Below are 21,727 nucleotides of genomic sequence, written 5' to 3' on the forward strand. Positions count from 1 at the left end.
GGTACTAAAAGGCTGTTTAATCTAGGGCAGAAAGATACAACAAGAATCAATGGCAAATTCAAATTAGGAATAAGCCCTCAATTTTGCAATAGCAAGGGAGATTAACCACGGGAACAAAACTCCTAAGGGAAGTGGTGGATTCTCCACCTCTGGAGGTCTTCAGATCAAGATGGATGCCTTTCTAGAAGAGCGGTTTAATCAAACAAAGGTATTGGTCTCAATACAAAGGAAAGTGGATGAAGTTTAGTGGCCAGTGACACACAGGAGCTCAGAATAGATGAGCTAACACTCCCTTCTGGCATTAAATGCTATGACTGTATGAATACAGCACTTTGAATACATTAGCCGAAGCAAACCCCAATCCTGCAAGGCACCCTGAACTGCCACTGGAGTCTAGTAAACAAGGGTGCAAGAGTCAATAAATGCACAGAGGAAAATCCTGACTGTTTTGCAGCCAGAGGGGGCTGGTAGTAGCTACACATGCATTTCACTATGACTCCGTAGCCCCGTGGGCCTTCACCAATAGACAGACACCAAAGTCACGAATTGAAATGCCTTATGCACAAGGGGCCTGTTGGTTTCTCCACTCACTTATACCAGTGAAACCCCATTGGCTTCAATGGAGCTACTCCTGATTTACAATGGTTAATGGAGAATCAGGCCCCGCAGAGTCATATGTCCCTTACAAAGCTTTCTTCAGAGACTTTTCTCTTTTATATAGGAAATATTCAAATTCCTGTGGGATGGAGTGGCCATTTGTTTAACCACTTTGGAGACTGCAAATGTCACACAAAACCTAAAACATTCCTCAGCTTGGCAGTGTGGAAAATGCCAGTACGGTGAAGGTTAATGCAAATTGCAAACCCATAGGTTCCCCTGCAGGACTGTTCAATCAGCTGGGCTCACTCCCCCCCTGGTTTTGCTGAAGTTTCAGTGGGGTTAAATGGCACAACGGTAAAAACCCAAGCATCTGCTGGAGCCTACTCCACACTAGCACTCCCACTGTTGCTACCACAGGGGAAGCTGCACCAGGGTTAGCTCTGATGGGAAATCTGGGGTGGACAAAGCTTGTGGAGACACAGCCAATGAGGCACAAGCTCAGTAAAAGCTGGAGGAGAAAAACGGAGGATCAGATTCCGACGTTGGTTACACCAGAGTCAATCCGAGACCTCACTGGACAGACACCAACGTAAGCGAGATCAGAGTCGAGCTCAAAGTGTGCATTAGATTCCAACGCTAAACGTTTATTTCAAGAGGTTTTACAAAGAGTTACATCTGTATTTTGTAATTCTGGCTAAAATCAAATGTGTTACCAAGTTTAATATCAGATGCATCCTCTCCCCATGACAAAGACTAAGGTCCAGATTCTGCCCTCGGTCAGACACGTGTAACTCTGGAGTAGCCCGCAGTCAGTGAGTTATGCAGGCTTTACACTGATGTACTTGCAAGTAGGATTCAGCCATACAAGCCTGATTCTGCTTCCACCAAGGACAACGGGGATTTTGCCTTTGACTTTGATGGAAACAAGTTTGATCCCTGTATCCTGCACTAGCAAGGGGGATGGCTTGTGGTCAGAGGCCTTGTCTACATGGAAACTGGAAATGAAATAACCAAATCAATGGTAATTCACACTTTTAGTTACAGTAGAACCTCAGAGTTACCAACACCGGAGTTATGAACTGACCAGTCAACTACACACCTCACTGGGAACCAGAAGTATGCAATCAGGCAGCAGGAGAGACAAAAAAGCAAATACAGTACAGTACTGTGTTAAATGTAAACTATGAAAAAAATAAAGGGAAAGCAGCATTTTTCTTCTGCATAGTAAAGTTTCAAAGCTGTAGTAATTCAATGTTCAGTTGTAAAACTTTTGAAAGAACAACCATAATGTTTTGTTCAGAGTTATGAACAACCCCCATTCCCGAGGTGTTGGTAATTCAGAGATTCTACTATATTTTAGTATAAGTCTGTGCATCACACTCTGACTTCGAAATAGGAGTGCCCTATTTCTATATGACTTGTTATTTCAGTGCCAGCTGCTCCAAACAGAGGCATATTTAAAGGTGGGAATTTTACTGATTAAATTATTTCTCTTCCATGCAGATCAAGCCCTTTAAGTGCTTTTCTACATCTAATAAGATGATCATTTGTCTCTCTCAGCCTCTCACAATTTTAAGCCTTGATTCCGGCTCAAATGATGGCAGAATCTATATGTGCCTTTAGCACTGATCGATCAGTTACAATTTACGCACTTTAGGTTTCATGTGAAATACAATCTGAAGAACCTAGCTTAGCAACAATGGAAAAACCATTTGATTGCTTTGAAGGGGACTTGTGGGACTACCTCTTGCTCTGGAATGCTTTTTTGTAATACTAGAAACACACCAAACAACTTAAAGAGCCACTAAAAACAAATAAAAAATAACCACACTTCTGTCTGAAATTGGTTACCTACTATTGCTACAAACAACACCTAAAATCTAAGTGATAAATCTCAATTTTATCTCAACTAAGAGAAAATGATATTTTTCAGCTTGCTTGTTTTCTGCATTTGACAGCACTCAATCTACATAGGGAAAGGGAGCTGCAAAACCACAAGAACTGAAGAAGGACACGGAGGGGCAGCTGCAATACTGGAAACTACCCTTAACTCTCATGATTTCAGATTACAAGCGTGTCCCTGTGACTCATTCAATAGTCAGGAGCGATGACCATTTATACCACCTGAGGATTTGCCCCTATCTCTTTACCTGCAAAGAAACCTCATTTTATATGAAATATGCTCATCTGTGAGACCTCTCAAAAATGATACCTTTTCTGAATTAAGGGGATGTTCCTTGCATTGAGGGCACTTAATTTCCAACAAACTCAACAGGAGGCACTCAGCACCTCGCCAGCATGAGTTCCAGATAGGTAATTAAATTATCTCATTCCAATGCAGTTGTAGTGATTCTGTCACTGAGTTTGATTGCCTGAACCAGCAAACATTTTTGCTCATGTTTAACTTTAACCCTGTGAGTAATTCCGTTCAGATCAATACCGGGAGTACTCATAGGATTAAAGTTAAACATGTGCGTAAGTGTCTTCAGGATCAGCACCCATGAAGGCATCCTCCTGTTTAAAAAAAAAAAAAAGCCACAGTAAAATCATATAACAGACCAGATTCTCCTCTCAATTACACCAGTGCAATTCCAGTGAAGTTAATGTAAAATTTGGACCTCTCTCTGTTGGATGCATAGATACTTAAAAAGGAAAGGAGTACTTGTGGCACCATAGAGACTAACCAATTTATTTGAGCATAAGCTTTCATTAGTCTCTAAGGTGCCACAAGTACTTATTTCCTTTTTACGAATACAGACTAACACAGCTGCTACATAGATACTTAACTGATCCATTGCAGCATTTTTCTACTGAATGTTCCAAATATCAAAATCATACCGCAGATATTCATTTTAAAGTATACATTATTGATTAATAGAAAACTGAATGCAGTTTTCTAGGACTGCACAGCTCGTTTAGTAAACTTCTAACAGTAAGCATAACACACACACACAAACCTAATACACTTTTCAAATCAGACACTATTTAGCCAACAAGTTATGTATTTTTATTTTCAAGAAAAGAGTATTAAAGTGATGGAATAACTACTATAAAATGGAAATTACATCTCATTTAGTCCAAAGTGGTAAAAATCTACTAACTTATGTCCAACAGGTATTTTGAATTTGAGGAGATAACTTTAAAAGCACCATTGATTAATCTCTGCTGTTATCAGAAGACACCAGTGCATTGTTAAACTATGGGAATTACCTAATAATATCTCTTGGAAATAGGAAGCAATTCCTTTTTCAAGGAAAGAGCAGAAAGCAGGCAGTGAAACTTCTCACCCTTTTAGTACAAGTCTGTTTATTTTCTAGTTCTGCTCCTATAGGATCTTCTCCCCAAGCACAATGTATTACTGACAACAGACATTAAAGATATTCCTTTCCATAGCGGGACAACAATTTAACTGGATTTTTTGATGCACTTCAATAGGTCTAGGTGTGACATATGACACCTGAGACCTGTTCCGGTATGCATCTGATGAAGTGAGCTGTAGCTCACGAAAGCTCATGCTCAAATAAATTGGTTAGTCTCTAAGGTGCCACAAGTACTCCTTTTCTTTTTGCGAATACAGACTAACACGGCTGTTCCTCTGAAATCTTTCACCTTTGTTAGTCTGTATCACAGCATTAAAGACATTTTAATTCAAATACCGAGTGCAGATTTTAGATTGGTGTGTTCCTTGACTTCATCAAATCAAATCTACTCTACTACAGGCAGCCATCTGGGAACAGATCCAAAAAAAGTTGTTTTTTAAAATGGATATTTGAATATGTGAAATTCATATATCTATTAATTACACTCATCGCATTTTCCTTCCCCTTACAAACAAGATACAAAGTGAAGGTAAATGATTGCAGCTGAAAAATACGTAAACGCCAAGTGTATTCCCCAGGGAGTTTTCACTCATTCAACATAAGCAGGACTTTATGTGCAGTAAGCAAATGCCAGCTGGCCAGACTGTCTCTATACATCTGGCTCTGAGCACACAACGAAGTGCATAAACCTAACTGCACCTAGGTGAACGTCTGAAACAAAGGGCTCGGTTCCGAGTTCAGAGCCAGCGAGTAGTCCCGCTGATCTCCAGGGAGTTCCTGCGGACTTAGGGCCCCACTCCCCTGGAAGTCAGAGGGAGTCTTTCCATTGATCTCAGCGAGACTCGGCTCAGCCCGTGTCCTGCTGTAACCCCCGAAACTGCCCCTGGCCCCAGCTGTCCCGGAGCCGGGGACGTTGCGCTCTTTGATATGCGGACGGCTCGTTGCAACTGAGCAGCCGAAACTTGGGCAAATTCAGCGGCGCGCCCACACCTTTGCAGGGCGCAGGTTCCCCGAGCGAGGGACGGGGAGCCGGGACACAGACACACAGAGAAGGGGCCGTGCCGGGGGAGCGGGCAGAGATCCGGCCGGCTGGGGTCTGCGACCATGTCACTCACCTGGGTTCAGGCTGCTTTGGAAGTAGAAAATCACCAGGAGGAAGGAGCCCAGACAAGTGGCCAGGACCATCCGCTGCACCCGGCTTTTCCTCATCCTCGCGCCGGGGCAAAGCCCGCTACAGGGGCGGAGGGGCTCCCCTCGGGGCAGCGGGCGGCCAGCGAGCTGCTTCTGCTGCCGCGGCTGCAGCTGGGCATGGCCCGGGGGGCGCTGGAACCCGAGCCCCGCCCGACGCTCCGCCGCGGCCGCCGCTGCCCCAGGGCACAGGGAAGCCTCTCTCCACACACACACACCGGGCTGTACTAACCCGCTCCCGGCCGGGGGGGGGTGGGTGAGAGGAGGACGGGCGCACACACCTGGGCAAGCCCCGCTCCCTTCCCAGCAGCCGCTTTGGGCAAAGGCCCTGCCCGCCGTCTGGGGGGTCCCAGCCCGGGAGGCGCGCTCGCCTGGCTCGTTTAGGGGGCCGGCTGGCAGCGTCCCCCCGCCCGCTGCATGGACCCGTCCCGCTGAGTTACAGACCCGCCAGCGCTCGCGGCGAGTTCCCGAAGTTGCTGGGCTGGGACTGGCCGCGCTCCAGCTGGGGGCTCCGCGGGGGGAGCGGCACGTGGACGGGAGAGAAGCCCTGGCCCGCGCCCGTGTGTGCAGCGATTGCCCCGGCCGGGGGAGGAAGGCGGCCCCACGTGCTCGCTGTTACAAAAGATTCCGTCTGGCAGCACCTCTGTGTCCCCGCGCGGCGGCGGGTCCTGGCACAGCCCTCACCTGGCTTTCCACCTTCGGGGTCGGCTCAGCGTTTCATTCAGCTCAGAAATCTCGCCCCTTCGCCGGGCTTGGCTCACTGGGTTAGACAACTCCAGCAGCCGGGCCAAACGCCCAGCCCCCCCTGCTTTCCTATAGCATCTAGTGCAGTGGGCCCGGAATCTCAGTTTGGGCCGAAAAGTGCCATTGTAACCCAAATAACAACAACGATCAGACAATTGAAGGCTGGTCAGTTTCACCTACTAGTCACCTGGGAGTGGAAACAAGGCTGTAGTTTCTGAGCTGCAAAGAAGGCAGAGGAAAGTTCTGACCAACCTCCAGCACCTTCCTGCAGCACAAAAATTGCTATTGCCATTAAATCACAATTGTTTCCAATAACATTACACATTTAAATGATCACTCGTCAATAAACCATATAGGACTGGACTAAAATACCCTGGGGGCAAACAAAGAGCTATGAATAATTGCAGTGCCTTGAGAGTTTTCTATTCGTCAAAATACCCATAAGAAATGTGAAATACCCATAAGAAGGACATACTGCGTCAGTTCAAAGGCCCTCTAGCCCAGTATCCTGTCCCCTGACAGTGGCCAATGTCAGGTGCCCCACAGGAAATGAACAGAACAGGTAATCATCAAGTGATCCATCCCCCTGTGGCCCACAAGCAATACCTGGCTTCAGATTTTGTCTCTTCATATTTCCTAGTTTAAGGCTAGCCTTATGGAAATATCCTGTAGAACTTAACAGAGAATGAGACCCTTTTCTGTGGAGTCACTAAATCAACCTATGGAGTTCTATAGAAGAGACAGGTTTCAGAGGAACAGCCGTGTTAGTCTGTATTCGCAAAAAGAAAAGGAGTACTTGTGGCACCTTAGAGACTAACCAATTTATTTGAGCATGAGCTTTCGTGAGCTACAGCTCACTTCATCAGATGTATACCGTGGAAACTGCAGCAGACTTTATATACACACAGAGAATATGAAACAATACCTCCTCCCACCCCACTGTCCTGCTGGTAATAGCTTATCTAAAGTGATCAACAGGTGGGCCATTTCCAGCACAAATCCAGGTTTTCTCACCCTCCACCCCCCCACACAAATTCACTCTCCTGCTGGTGCTAGCCCATCCAAAGTGACAACTCTTTACATAATCAAGTCGGGCTATTTCCTGCATAGATCCAGGTTTTCTCACATCCCCCCCACCCCCATACACACACAAACTCACTCTCCTGCTGGTAATAGCTCATCTAAACTGACCACTCTCCAAGTTTAAATCCAAGTTAAACCAGAACATCTGGGGGGGGGGGGGTAGGAAAAAACAAGAGGAAACAGGCTACCTTGCATAATGACTTAGCCACTCCCAGTCTCTATTTAAGCCTAAATTAATAGTATCCAATTTGCAAATGAATTCCAATTCAGCAGTTTCTCGCTGGAGTCTGGATTTGAAGTTTTTTTGTTTTAAGATAGCGACCTTCATGTCTGTGATTGCGTGACCAGAGAGATTGAAGTGTTCTCCGACTGGTTTATGAATGTTATAATTCTTGACATCTGATTTGTGTCCATTTATTCTTTTACGTAGAGACTGTCCAGTTTGACCAATGTACATGGCAGAGGGGCATTGCTGGCACATGATGGCATATATCACATTGGTGGATGTGCAGGTGAACGAGCCTCTGATAGTGTGGCTGATGTTATTAGGCCCTGTGATGGTGTCCCCTGAATAGATATGTGGGCACAATTGGCAACGGGCTTTGTTGCAAGGATAAGTTCCTGGGTTAGTGGTTCTGTTGTGTGGTATGTGGTTGTTGGTGAGTATTTGCTTCAGGTTGCGGGGCTGTCTGTAGGCAAGGACTGGCCTGTCTCCCAAGACTTGTGAGAGTGTTGGGTCATCCTTTAGGATAGGTTGTAGATCCTTAATAATGCGTTGGAGGGGTTTTAGTTGGGGGCTGAAGGTGACGGCTAGTGGCGTTCTGTTATTTTCTTTGTTAGGCCTGTCCTGTAGTAGGTAACTTCTGGGAACTCTTCTGGCTCTATCAATCTGTTTCTTTACTTCTGCAGGTGGGTATTGTAGTTGTAAGAAAGCTTGACAGAGATCTTGTAGGTGTTTGTCTCTGTCTGAGGGGTTGGAGCAAATGCGGTTGTATCGCAGAGCTTGGCTGTAGACGATGGATCGTGTGGTGTGGTCAGGGTGAAAGCTGGAGGCATGCAGGTAGGAATAGCGGTCAGTAGGTTTCCGGTATAGGGTGGTGTTTATGTGGCCATTGTTTATTAGCACTGTAGTGTCCAGGAAGTGGATTTCTTGTGTGGACTGGACCAGGCTGAGGTTGGTGGTGGGATGGAAATTGTGAGAGAGATCTGATGGTGAGAGAGACAAGCTTTTGAGCTTACACAGAGCTGGAAAGCTTGTCTCTCTCACCAACAGAAGTTGGTCCAATAAAAGATATTACCTCACTCAACTTGTCTCTCTAAACGTGGATACAGAAATAAAATGCAGGATTTTTCTTTCCAAAGAGGGGGCAAATGAGAACAAATTAAAGAGTGAAGGGCTTAGAATAATTATTTTTGGGTTGGGAAGCATGAAAAACAGCAGTTACTGGCCTAAAGCAGGCATGTGTTAGGAGTAATAATAGGCAACTTCAGTACTAGTTGATAAATGCAAAGTACCAGGCAAACTGGTTGAAACTATAGTAAAGAACAAAACTGTCAGACACATCGCTCAACATAATTTGTTGGGGAATAGTCAACATGGTTTTTGTAAAGGGAAACCATGCCTCACCAATCTACTAGAATTCTTTGAGGGGGTCAACAAGCATGGGGACAAAGGGAAACCAGTGGATATAGTGTACTTAGATTTTCAGAAAGACTTTGACAAGGTCCCTCACTGAAGGCTCTTAAGCAAAGTAAGCTGTCATGGGATAAGAGGGAAGATCCTCTCATGGACTGGTAACTGGTTAAAAGATAGGAAACAAAGGGTAGGAATAAAAGGACAGTTTTCAGAATGGAGAGAGGTAAATAGTGCTGTCCCCCAGGGGTCTGTACTGGGACCAGTCCTATTCAACATATTCATAAATGATCCGGAAAAAGGGGTAAACAGGTGGCAAAATTTGCAGATGATACAAAATTGCTCAAGATAGTTAAGACCCAGGCAGACTGTGAAGAGCTACAAAAGGATCTCTCAAAACTGGGTGACGGGGCAACAAAATGGCAGATGAAATTAAATGTTGATAAATGCAAAGGAATGCACAGTGGAAAACATAATCTCAACTATACATATAAAATGATGAGGTCTAAATTGGCTGTTACCACTCAAGAAAGAGCTCTTGGAGTCATTGTGGATAGTTCTCTGAAAACATCCACTCAATGTACAACGGCAGTCAAAAAAGCAAACAGAATGTTGAGAATCATTAATAAAAGGATAGATAATAAGACAGAAAATATCACATTGCCCCTATATAAAGACATGGTAGGCCCACATCTTGAATACTGTGTGCAGATGTGGTCACCCCATCTCAAAAAAGATATACTGGAGTTGGAAAAGGTTCAGAAGAGGGCAACAAAAATGATTAGGGGTATGGAATGGCTGCCATATGAGGAGAGATTAATAAGACTGGGACTTTTCAGCTTGGAAAAGAGACAACTAAGAGGTATGATATGATGTGATAGAGGTCTATAAAATCATGACTGGTATGGAGAAAGTAAATAAGGAAGTGTTATTTACGCCTTCTCATAACACAAGACGAGGGGTCACCAAATGAAATTAATAGGCACCAGGTTTAAAACAAACAAAAGGAAGTATTTTTTCACACAATGCACAGTCAAACTGTGGAACTCCTTGCCAGAGGATGTTGTGAAGGCCAAGACTATAACAGGGTTCAAAAAAGAACTAGATAAGTTCATGGAGGATAGGTCCATCAATGGCTATTAGCCAGGATCAACAGGGATGGTGTCCCTAGCCTTTATTTGCCAGAAGCTGGGAATGGGCAACAGGAGATGGATCACTTGGTCATTACCTGTTCTGTTCATTCCCTCTGGGGCACCTGGCATTGGCCACTGTCGGAAGACAGGATACTGGGCTAGATGGACCTTTGGTCTGACTCAGTATGACCATTCTTATATTCTTATGAGCTTTTTCATATTTATTAAGGCTAATATAGTAGTCATTGTGATCCCAATCCTGCACTATCAGTTAAAATTTTGCCCCAATAAGGCAGGATTTGGCCCACTTATTATTAATCATTTTATATAGTGCTGTGGTTTAAATGAATGTTAATCTTGGAAGCAAAATTAAGCAGAGTAGATATATCCTCTAGTCCAGTTCCCTTTGGGTCAGATTCTCCTTTTACTTACAGCAGTATAAATCTGGAGCAATTCCACTGATTTCATTAGAGTTATTCCAGATTTGCTGAGGTTGGACTGAGATCAGAAGCTGACCCTGCATTTACATTTATATCAAAGTGTGATTACTCAGTTTACATATTTCGTGAGAACAAATCACACACCACGGTCTAGATCGCAAATGCGTTACAGCTGACAGTAAACTATCGCAGAATTTGCTGTGAAATTGAGTACAAGGGCTTGATTCTCCGATCAGCTACACAAGAATAAGTTGTGAGTAACTATCTTGAACACAGTGGTGTAAAACTGATGTAGGATTGTACCTTACAGCACAATATAGTGGAGGCAACACTCTTAGCCCCTGCCTTGGGGTGAGTTGAGCATTCTTTAAAGCAACCAAACAGCAACCTCTCCATTTAATTAAAGAGAGGTACTGACCAGCTCTGAATGGGAGACTTGGGCTGAAGGCAGATGCAGAGTCTGCGGGCTCAGGGCAAGAGAGAAAATTACTAAACAGCTGATGATGATTTATTACCTGAAGAACACTGCCCTATGAAAGACTGAAATTCTAGATTCTAATTGAAGAGCCCCATTATACACAATGGACTCAGTGAGCCAAATCTTGTTCACTCTTTTCATGTGACTGCACTCACCGGGATCAGTGGGATTACTCATGTGAGTAAGCAGAGCAGGATGTGGTCGATCATCAGTGTTCAAAGCTTCAACACCATCATCAATAAAATGCCATGTGTGATTTCTTTCTAAACTCAGCTAGTTTATTTTGGTCATTGCAATATGAATGATTGAAAGTCAGTGTTAAACACACATTTTTTCTTAAGATTATTTTCCTGCTCCCCTGCAAGAATACAAATCCTTTCATGTGTCTCTGGTTATTAAATACTTACTATTAAAAACCAGGGTACAGCTCAAGGTGTAAAAGCGAGCCACCTATAACGTCTGTCAAACTAACGCTGGATTGTAAATTGACGTGTGTACACAGTGGGTCTGATTCTGCTTCGCTTATACCACCATAAATCAGGAGTAACATCACTAAGTAAGTGGGTTTACATTGGCACAAAACTGGGGTAAAGCAGAGCAGAATCTGGCTCCAGCGCTGAACTAGTTGCATGCTGACTTTTGCTAGGACTTTTCCATGCTAGTGTCAGGCAGGCTCAAGAGGCACCATACAAATAATACGATGATTGTGACCCTGATGTGCTTTCACTGCGTTCAGTGGCACTGTCTTGTCCCCAGTGAACAAGACATTAACCTCAGCTAATCTTAACAGCTAACCTAATAGGTTAGGCTTCTGGTGTCCTGAGATCAATGCCTACCAATATTGTCTCACTGTTTCCTTGGATTGCCCCACCAGTCTATATCCATTTTTTGTCTTATCTTATACTTAGATTGCAACTTAGATTGCAAAGAGATTGGGGCAGGGACCATCTCTTTATTCGTTGTTTGTACAGTGCCTAGCACAATGGGGTCTTGGTCTATGACTGGGCATTACAACAATACAAATAATAATCATCAGCTCTAGGAGGGGCTCAAGGATCAACTCTCCTTGTACAGGAGCTCCGGGGAAGAACTATAAGCCAGCTAATGGGGGAGAGTGGCTGAGGAAAAGTTAGAGGCATGATCTCAGGCCAATAGGAATTAGTTGGGGAAAGGTTTGTGGGCTTATGTTAATGTGGTCTGATTTCTGTTTATAAACATTCCCCCTTTAGGAAACCCCCTGGCTTACTGCACTGTTTTTGTTTCTGCAGAGTCTTTTCACCATCTTAAGGTTCCATAGGTGGGGGAGAGGGTAGGGACACTTGTTATTTATTTTATTTATTTATTTATTTTGAGAACAGCACTTTATTGCAGACACAGGGCAGACACTACTTCTTCTTGGAGACACTGACGGTTCTGGCCCGGCGCCTGGTCATCTTGGTGTGCTGGCCCCACACGCGCAGCCCCCAGAAGTGGCGTAGGCCCCGATGCAGCTTGATTTTCTTTAGCCACTCCAGGTCCTCACGCAGTTTGCTGTCCAGCCCGTTGGCCAGAACCTGGCTGTATTTGCTGTCTTTGACGTCCTTCTGCCTGTTGAGGAACCAGTCGGGGATCTTGTACTGATGGGGGTTCTGCATGATAGTGATGACACTCTCCACCTCATCATCTGTCAGTTCCCCAGCCCTCTTGGTCAGGCCAATGTCCGCTTTCCTCAGCACCACATGAGCGTAGTGTCGACCCACACCCTTGATGGTGGTGATGGCGAAGGCGATTTTCCATCGCCCATCTCTCGCAAGATACGCTGGAATTTCTCAGGGATCACAAGAGACATGGCGGCTACTCCGCATTAAAAGGCAGTTACTTAGTCACTCACTCAGTATAAAGTTACAGAACAATGAATATCTGAAGCAACCAAACCAAACTCCTCAAGATCCTTCAACTTCGCAAGGGAAAAGAGGTGGGGTTTGAAAATTGAATCCATATCCAACATTTTTAGCCTGAGCCCGAGTTTTAAGTAGAAAAGGACCAGCTTTTGACAGGTGTTTAGGCTGTCTCACGGAATTTTCAGAGGCGCCTCAGACTTTTGAAAATGCCATGAGGCGCCCACTTGCACCGTGAGTAGTGGTAAGCAAAGTGTTTTGGCCTCAACTTTTTTTTCGGTGAAAAATGCTGGTTAACTGAAACATGTTGTGAATTCGTGTCTAATTTGCTGTGTTGCTTTGGTAATCCCGTCCTAGCCTCCCCAAAACAAAAAACAAAAACCAACCCACCAAAACCACACACCCAAAAATGTTTTGGTTTAGACATTTTTGAAAGAAAATGTTTTCATTTTCAGTCAAAATTATTTTTCTTTTCAGATTTTATTTCGATTTTAAGAAGGTTAAAAAACCCTCAATAATTAAACAAAATGTTTTGCTCAACCCACAACTTTTTTAAGAAAAAATTCAGGTTTCAAAAAATAAAAATAAAATAAAATATTATATTGGGGTGACCTGAAATGAATTTTTGTTTTATTTTTGATGTTTTGGTTCGGCCACTGTACTGGAAAAATCAATTATTTGCACAGTGGGAATCTTCCAGTGCCTAAATACCTTTGAAAATCTGGCCCGAAGCCCACAGGAGTTAATGAAACAATCAAACTCGTATAGGAGTTGATGAAATAATCAAATCCTTAGCATTTACTAGATTTTTTTAAAAGTTGCAAAGCTAAAAACCAGGCAAGGATCTGTTGGCTCATGCTGTCCCTTGTTTATATTTCATGCCAAAAGGGTTGGGCACTGGAATATTTGTGGTCATATCAGTGTACGCTGGATTGCACTTTACATGTCTTGAGGTCAATATGCTGTTAAGAGCCCAAGGGTTAGATGAGCTAAGGGTAAGAACGCTGTTAAGTCGTGATATGCTAGGTATTTACATTCCATTGTAAACGAACTCTGCACCCACTGTAAAGTCATTTGGTCCATCTGCCCTTAGAGCATGTTTGCCACTTTCTGAGTGCCTTGATCCTGAAAAATGCTCAGTCCCCCACAGATCCAAGGGAATTGTGCGTGCTCAGAACCCCTTGAAAGGGCAAGTGTGCTCCAAGGAAGGATAATAAATGTATAACATGGGCTCTCACACAGGTGTCAGTAGCTTGCCATCTCCATGTTTCTATCAATCTTCTATCTACAGCTCCCATTGCCACAATATCTGAGCACCTCACAATCTTTATCCTCCTGTGATGGAAGGAGTTGCTATTATCCCCATTGTACCAATGGGGAACTGATGCACAGAGAGGCTAAGTGACTTGCCCAAGGTCACACAGCAAGTCTGTGGCAGAACGAGAAACTGAACCTAGGTTTTTCAAGCCCTAAGCTACCACCATAACCACTGAGCCATCCCTCCTTTTCCAAATGGGGTTGCAGGTCCCAGCTAGATTGGCCGCTGTATGGAAAGGACAGGGAATTACTGACCTATGATCTATACACATATATTACATATTAAAACAAAATCTATCTGATGGCTGTTCAGTGGCCTATGCGAAATGAGTTTACTGGTCTCAGCCCAGCTCTTAATTGATGTATGTCTGCACCACAAAACCCACCACTGCATTAGGCACTAATTCATTGTTGCCAGCCTCATCAGAAGCACCGAACACTGAATTAGAGGTGCCTGGAGATTAGAGGTGATCACTCTAGTTCAGGGAGGAGGCCCAGTGGCCAGGCAGTGCAGAAGGAAGCTTGCGCTGCTACTTGCCTGGGTTGGGTCTGTTCCATGGCTGAGCAAGCAGGTCCTTGTGTCTGCCAAAAATGCAGTACCTGCAGTCCATTGCCTGTAGGAGATGCTTCATCTGAATTATAGAAGCTCATCACTAACCCTCCCTCTGCGTGCTCCTTTGAAAAGGCTAGTTGCTCCTCGAGTCCCTTATCACAGAGTGAAATGAAGCCTAAACACTGGGTACAAGGATGAGCTGACTGCAGATTAAATAATCATTCGTTTCATTTGAAATTGGTTAGGAATCTGCAATGATACATCCACAATGTCTCCCAGGGCCCCGTTCCCCTGCTGTCCTGGAAAGCAACCTTTCAGGACCGCGTTTTCATTTCACCCCAACTTGCTTGATTCCTGCTCGACTAGGCCAATGTAAACAGCTTTCACTAGGCATTGGCAACAGCGCCACCTGCTGAAATCCAAGCATCAGTTCACAATGTGCCTGTCAAGATGAGGGGGTCTTATAAACAGACGTTAAATGGCTTGATGTGATACCCACTGGGTAGCTCAACCTAGTACCTATGTGTCTGTACATCTCTGAATTAAGAGCACTTGCTCTGGATTTTAGACTTATTTTTCCTATTGACTTGAATGAGTCACATGACTAAGAGCTTGGGCATCATCTGCTTGTTTCTTAATACGTTGCATTTACCTAGAGATTTTCATCCAGAAGTGCTTCAGCTAATGACAACTGCAGGAACCACTTCATCCACTTCTAAAACTCTGCCACTTCTGGGGTGGGATGTGGCAGCCATCTCACAGCGAACTGCAGGGTGGCGCAACAGCGTAGGGTGGGAAGTGAAGGAAGTAGAGTCATATCCAAATCAAAGTGCTCGAAGGATTTAATAAGGCAGAATGTAATTACCAAGAAGGGAGGACTTCTACTGGCAATGGGGAATCATGTGGAATGTAAGTTTAAATGGCATAAATGTGGGGGTTTGAGGGAAGAATTGAAATATGTTTTTTCTGCAAAGTTTAGTTAACTAGCATCCTCTATCTGTGAATAAATGAATGCACACACCCGAATTTGACTTCAGCAATGAATTACTTTCCTCCCCAACTTCACTTTGTGCACATTCCCATAACTAAAGGCAATCAGAAGCCGTTACCTACACCCTACATACGATTACAAAAAAAAATACACAGTGTATGTCCTATGAAAGAAGGGCCCAATTCTGCCACATTTACAAATTAACAAGGGTGGGCCTTATCCTGCAAACTCTATCAGGTGTAGTGCAATCACTAGCAGATGTAGTACTCAGTGTCTGAAGTAGTTCCACTGAAATCAATGGGCCTGATTCTCCATTTTCTAGCACCTGCTATAATCACTTTCATCGTGCAGAGTAGGTATAAACATGACCACTCTGCTATGATAGCATTTTAAAACCTACTTGGCACTGATGTAAATGACTTCACAAGGTTCGGGGCAATGGAGAAATCAAGCCCAATAAGCAGTGGTAAGTGTTACAGGATTGGGCCCTATAGGAACAATAGGAAGGATCAAGAGTTAAGATTACCAAGGCCCAGCTTTCCTCTGGAAAGATAACCCAATAGTTATAACATAAACAAAGCAATGCGAGGCTGCATGTGTGTCTTCTAAATCTAGGATCACATTCTGCAACCTTTACTCACACTGAGTAGCTCCTTACTCGTTGAGTAATCCCATTGACCTCAGTCAGACAATTTATGAAGTAAGATGCCAATCCGGCGAAGACTAACAAATGTGCTTATCCTTACATAGTGTGTATAGTCCTGTTAGCTTTGATTGTGGGGTGACACACAATGCATAAGGTTAAGCAAGTGCATACGTCTTTGCAGGTTTGAGGCCTAAGGTAGTAACGCTTGGTAGGCTAAGAGAGTCTGGTGCTTCAGTGACGAGAGGTTGCACCCTTGTCATTTTCAAGTCTTGCTGCCATTTCAGTTTAGAAATACAAAATCCTAAACCTATAGCACTAAGGAGGGCTCCCAGAGATCCCTTTACAATTGGCTCTTGGAAAATACCTGTGGAGACAGTTTATCAGAAGAAGACTGAAAGTTTGGGCTCATTCTTCCCATCAGGGACATGCTGGACTTTTCAAAACTAGATTTCAGGAATTCATTCCTTCAGTCATGTCTGCCTCTGAACTTCTTTACTGAACCAATTTAAAAACACTGTAAAAATAAAACGCAGCAGCTGGGGCAGTGGGGGAACCAATCCAAATGGCAGGCTCTGGGAACCTCTTGCTGCCTGCAGTGCTCAGTCTTCTGGAAATACCGCAGCTATGTTGAAAACAACAGCTAAACCATTTTGTTCAGCTGATGGCAATTGGGGATTGTGTTTGCTTTTTGTAGTGGGGATTTATATTTGTATAGGGTTCCACGGTAACATAGGGAAGGAGCTAATTCACTGCGGACATCTGATTTACAGATTCATGTACAGAAGGACATGACAGATGCATAACGGAAAACTAATTGCCCTGACTCTCAGAGCACACTGGCAAAACTGGGACGTACGGTTGCGCAGTTCCAGCAGTGGGAACTCTGGTAGAGGGAAAAGTTCAGGGGTTGTTACTTCTGTGTCACATAGGCCTGCACTGAGGTGAGCTAGATGACACAATGGCCAATGTTCCCAAGCTTCAGTTTCCACTACACTTTCCACGGCTGCTACCGTGGTTGGCTGCCCCAATGGTGAATTACAGGTCTGAGTGTTCCACACACACAAACAAGGCTTGGGAGAAAAACAGCCCCCATCTTTTAAAAATATTCTATCTGGTGGTGGGAATTACTGGTCCAATTTTCCCAGTTATTCTTTTATCCCCCTATGGTCTTGTCTACACTAGGAAAGGCAGTCCCCATATTCCAGCACCACTGCAGCTCCCCTGGGAGTAGCAATGAGGTAAGACCTTGTGAGACAGGGCCCAGGAGCTTTTACCACTATGTCACGAAAACTCACTCAGAGCAAGTGAAACATCTCACATCTGTAGCAAGTGTCTGACTGGTACTTTCACCCTGTTGCAGCGGCACCATGGCTGGCTGTTGCTGGAATATGAATACTAGTTGTTTTTAGTAAAAACGAATCTTATCCATCCTGTCCCTTTCCAATTCTTCCTGTCTTGCAGTGCAAATTCCAATGACTAACACAGAGTTCCTACATGGGTGGGTGGGGGATGAGTGGGAGTTGGTACATCTATATGCATACACTCCAATCCACATAGCTCTATACTTCATGGCAGGAGGAATATTAAAGGGCCAGATTTGTAAATTGTAGGACAGATAAAATGACCTGAATTTATTCAGAGCAACATCATCTCACAAAGCAACGCAGAGCCAACTCCATTACCACACACTGATGCAGCATTGCAAAGGTAGAGTCACAATGTGATAATTCAGGACATAGGGCAAATTTTAAAAGTTTTGGCAGCCCTGGAAGAGGGAGGGGAGGGTCCTTCTTGTCTTTGTAGAACCCGTGGGAGATTGCCCTTCTCTCCTTGATGCTCCTGATCCTCAGTGACACATTCCGATCCCCAGAAGAGAAGGATATCGCTACCCTCCATTGGGGAGCCCATCAGCATGGATAAAGGGTTAAAATAATTGTCTCCATTTTCCAAAGAAAAACAGCCATCTCCCCATCTCGACACCCAGGGCCCCAGTACACTCATCACTGTGACACACACCAGGACCAGAATGCATGTCACCATGACAACCACACAAGCGATAGCACATCCAGCACCATGGTACCCACCATGGCCACAGCAGGCCTGTCATCCTCCGTGCCTGCCAGCTCCAGACTATCTAGGTTCTTACACTGTGGCCATCACGATCCAACTGGGCCACAGCACATGTAGCGTGAGGCCAACCCTCCATGTATCAGACCAGCTGTTCTTTTTGTAATGCAAATAGTGTACTTGTATTTAGTTGCTTTGGTGGAGTGGGAAGCAGGAAGTGGTGGGCCCTATCCAGATACCACAGTCTGCATCCATAAGGACACACATGGATATTGGTGAATGAACTGACCATGCTCATCTATCACCAAGAAGGAGGGGTCTGGAGCGCCACCCTACACATGCTCCCTTAACTGCTGGAGCAGGGTTCCACTGTTGTCTCTGACCACGTGGAAGCCAGCATGTTCCAGAGAGCCATTCCAGTGGATGTTCCACTGGGCACATACGTATGTCCATAACAGCTTGGAAGCTAAACTTTGTTTTGTTGCAAACTGAGAAACACATTATATCGAGAAATCCACAAACAGACAAAACACAATCTGCAGGCAAGCATTTGTCAAAACAGAAGAGGAAAGAAAGCACATGACACACGCACAGCCAGGAACATGCACGTGTGTCCTATGAGACACAAAACGCCCTCCTCCACATGCTTACTCAGATCAGGATGGGTTTGACACTAGAACTGTGTTAAAATGCCATTCCGATTCTATTCCATCTAGCTTCTCAGACAGTGTCCATCCCTGACAGTGGCCCCCCTATGCTTCCATTTTCAGTGGAATACCCAGTTCCTCATGTTCCTGTATTACATTCCAGATCACAGCTCCCCGCCCCTCATAAAGATCTTGTCTCAAATTGCTTTTGAATAAGCCTCTCTACTGGCAACACGACAGCAGAGACATCCTTAACTGTAAGTGTGTGATTTAATAAGTTACACTGTCAAAGCAATTTCTCCCCAACAGAATCCAGCTGGCTCAGGAAGCAGAGATGCCATGTGTGCTTTAGTATGGGGTATTCTAGTGACGCTAGTGTTGGATAGCGGTAGTGTAAACAAAAGGCAGCCTGCCTCTGGGATACACTGTTTGTGTCTAGGAAATCAGCACATGTACAGATAGATCTTTGTTTTGTGCAAAATAGCAGAACAGACAAGAAGATGTCCCCAGGTACGAAAGCCACAGCACAGGCAGGACAGAAGCAGCCAACATGTGTCATCTTGACATATATCCTCAAGAACCCCAGTAAAGGGGTTCTATTCTATTCTGTTTCGGTTTTAGTCTGCACTTAGCACCATAGTTACTCAACCCCTTCCAGTGATGCATAAAGTAACGTGACTAAATCTGTGATGTGTTTGTTCTCTCATCCTCTCCCCAGGGGGAGAAATGTGGATAGTAAAGTGTCTCATTTGAGGTCCATGTCAACAAAACACATCTTGCACACAGAGAGGAAGGTGGTGAGGTTTGTCATGGTCCCTAGTTCCTGGAGGAATTCATTCCCTCACAGTCCCTGAGAAAGCTCCTGAAAGATGGAAATTGCTAAGGAACAGTGAGCAAACCCAAACAGGGTCAGAGGTTTGAGCTGGTTTGGGTGCCTATCCGAAGCTTAGGCACTCTTTGTGAGGGGCCGAGGCCCAACCAGTTGAATCTCGCTACCTGCCTCCCTACCTTTGCTCTGGAGAATTCCTCCCTAGCCTAGCACCCTCTTTTCATCAGCAGGAGTCTATACAAGGAAGGATCCACCACCTCCTCACCTTACTCTCTGCTGGCAGCAGGAGTCTTCCCTTGGTAATCTTTCTTAGGTCCAGATCCTGAAGTCTTTGCTCCATTTATATTCTGTCCTTGCTCTCCTTAACCTTTCAACAGTTTTGTCTGACGAAGGTTTTCAGGGTTCAGACCATAATTATTTTAGAAACAGTCACTGTGACCTATGGCCATTTAACCTTTTATCTCCTATCAGAGCGCTTCACAAACAATGAATGTACAGACATGTTATACCCCATTTTACAGATGGGGAACTGAGCCACAAAGAGATTACATGCCTTGCCCAAGATTACACAGGAAATCTGTGGCAGAGCATATTACTTGAACACAGATTTCCTGCAACCACATCAGTACATTAAAGACAAGAGCATCCTTCCTCCTTTCACACCCATCAACCAGGAATGACACTTAATAAGCAAGTCCACGGTGCCACTCATTACCATGGGGAGTGGAATGCTATTGTAGCAAATAGCATAAAGGTATGATTGCATCTGAATTCAGAGTCACTGACAACAAACTTTCATCACCTACCTGATGGGCAGTGACCAGATCCTGGACAGTATCATTAATAGTAACACATTTTGTGAATTAATGCCTCTTTGCTGGGACCCCTCTGTGGGAATTACTGGGACTTCCTCTGCAGATCCTGATCATGAAAGTGCTAGAGTGGCAGTTAGGTCCACACACAGATTCCCAGCACCTTGGGAACATTTTGCTATCACTAAACACGGTCTGAGGTCACCTTAATCAGTGATCATCTGATGTGACAGCTACTTGCCTCTTTTCCTTCGACCAGTCATTCTGTGGGGGGTCGCAGGACAGTGTAGAAATATGGATTATGCGGTGCAAAGCCAGGTCCTGCGGAGCAAACAAGTGATCTACTGCACTTTGCCAGAACAATGGCTGGTGTGTCACAGCACTCCAGCAACCCCCTAGGGGGCGACAACTACAGCTCTGAGGAGACCACAACCGAAGCACGCTGGTGTGGGGGAAGCCTGCACATCTGCTGCCTCTTCTGCAGCAATTATACGGATACATTTAAACCTCCAAGGCTTTCAGTCAAGTTCCTTTCTTGAGCTCTAGTCACTCGAGTTTTGTATTCATATGGCAGCCAGAATCGGAAAGCAGCTGGCATCTTGCAGGATCAGACTATAGGGACAGCACAAAAAGGGAGTTGAAACGTTTTGGTCCTGCCCAATGCTAGCAGGTAACATCTGGACAGCTGCTTTGCCAGTGCTGACACAGCTAACAGGATTCCAGCATGCTAGGCCAAGGGAATTCTCTCTTTCAAGCCCAGACCAGTGGTTTGAGTTAAAGGATTCCATAAAAGGGAGAGAGGCCTCTGAGGTGAAACCGTAAGCTTTGTCTAAATGATGCATGACCTAAGCACAGTGCTTTGAAATGATTTGGCTACAGCTGGATATGACTAAAAGGGAGAAAGTGTTTGCCCCCAAAAGCAGGGCTCCTTCATTCATTCATGCGCAAGCTCAGGCTTGTTAGTTTAGAACATACAATTTAAGAGCCAGATACTCGCTGGTGTAAATAGCTGCATGACTACGCCCATTTACACAGCTGAGAGTCTGGCCTGGGAACTCTATCTATATATACACATACACACACACACATTTGCTGAAAAGGAAATCTGTTAATAACACATTTGAAGGGAGTTTTCCTCACAGAAACCAGGCAGCTGATTATCCTAGCTGTATTTTATTTCTTTGTACATTTACAGTGCAATAGAGAAGAGCCTAGTATCTCTTAGGAGGAGTTGGTAGAACCGCATATAGTTAAGGTTGACCAAACCTTTCCAACCCTGTTTTCAGTTGTTTATAACTTTGCCAAACCGTAATCATCTAGGCTGAAATTTTCCAAGCCAGGTGTTTGCCTCAGGCTTTTTTTTTTTTCC

General features: G+C 44.6%; 1 protein-coding gene and 1 pseudogene across 1 annotated transcript in view; both read right to left on the bottom strand.

Annotated features, from left to right (window-relative positions):
- Positions 1 to 5,679, bottom strand: part of CHST13 (carbohydrate sulfotransferase 13) — a 66,313-nt gene extending 60,634 nt beyond the window's left edge. Inside the window, exon 1 of the mRNA XM_048859528.2 lies at positions 5,036 to 5,679. Within this exon, the coding sequence (XP_048715485.1) occupies positions 5,036 to 5,129 (94 nt within the window). The 5' untranslated portion in view covers positions 5,130 to 5,679. The remainder of the gene's footprint in view (positions 1 to 5,035) is intronic.
- Positions 5,680 to 11,959: 6,280 nt separating this feature from the next.
- LOC125640679 (small ribosomal subunit protein uS13-like) lies at positions 11,960 to 12,455 on the bottom strand (annotated as a pseudogene).
- Between the last annotated feature and the right edge of the window lie 9,272 nt (positions 12,456 to 21,727).

Source organism: Caretta caretta, chromosome 7 (genome assembly GCF_965140235.1).
Source record: "Caretta caretta isolate rCarCar2 chromosome 7, rCarCar1.hap1, whole genome shotgun sequence".
NCBI classification, from domain to species: Eukaryota; Metazoa; Chordata; order Testudines; family Cheloniidae; genus Caretta; species Caretta caretta.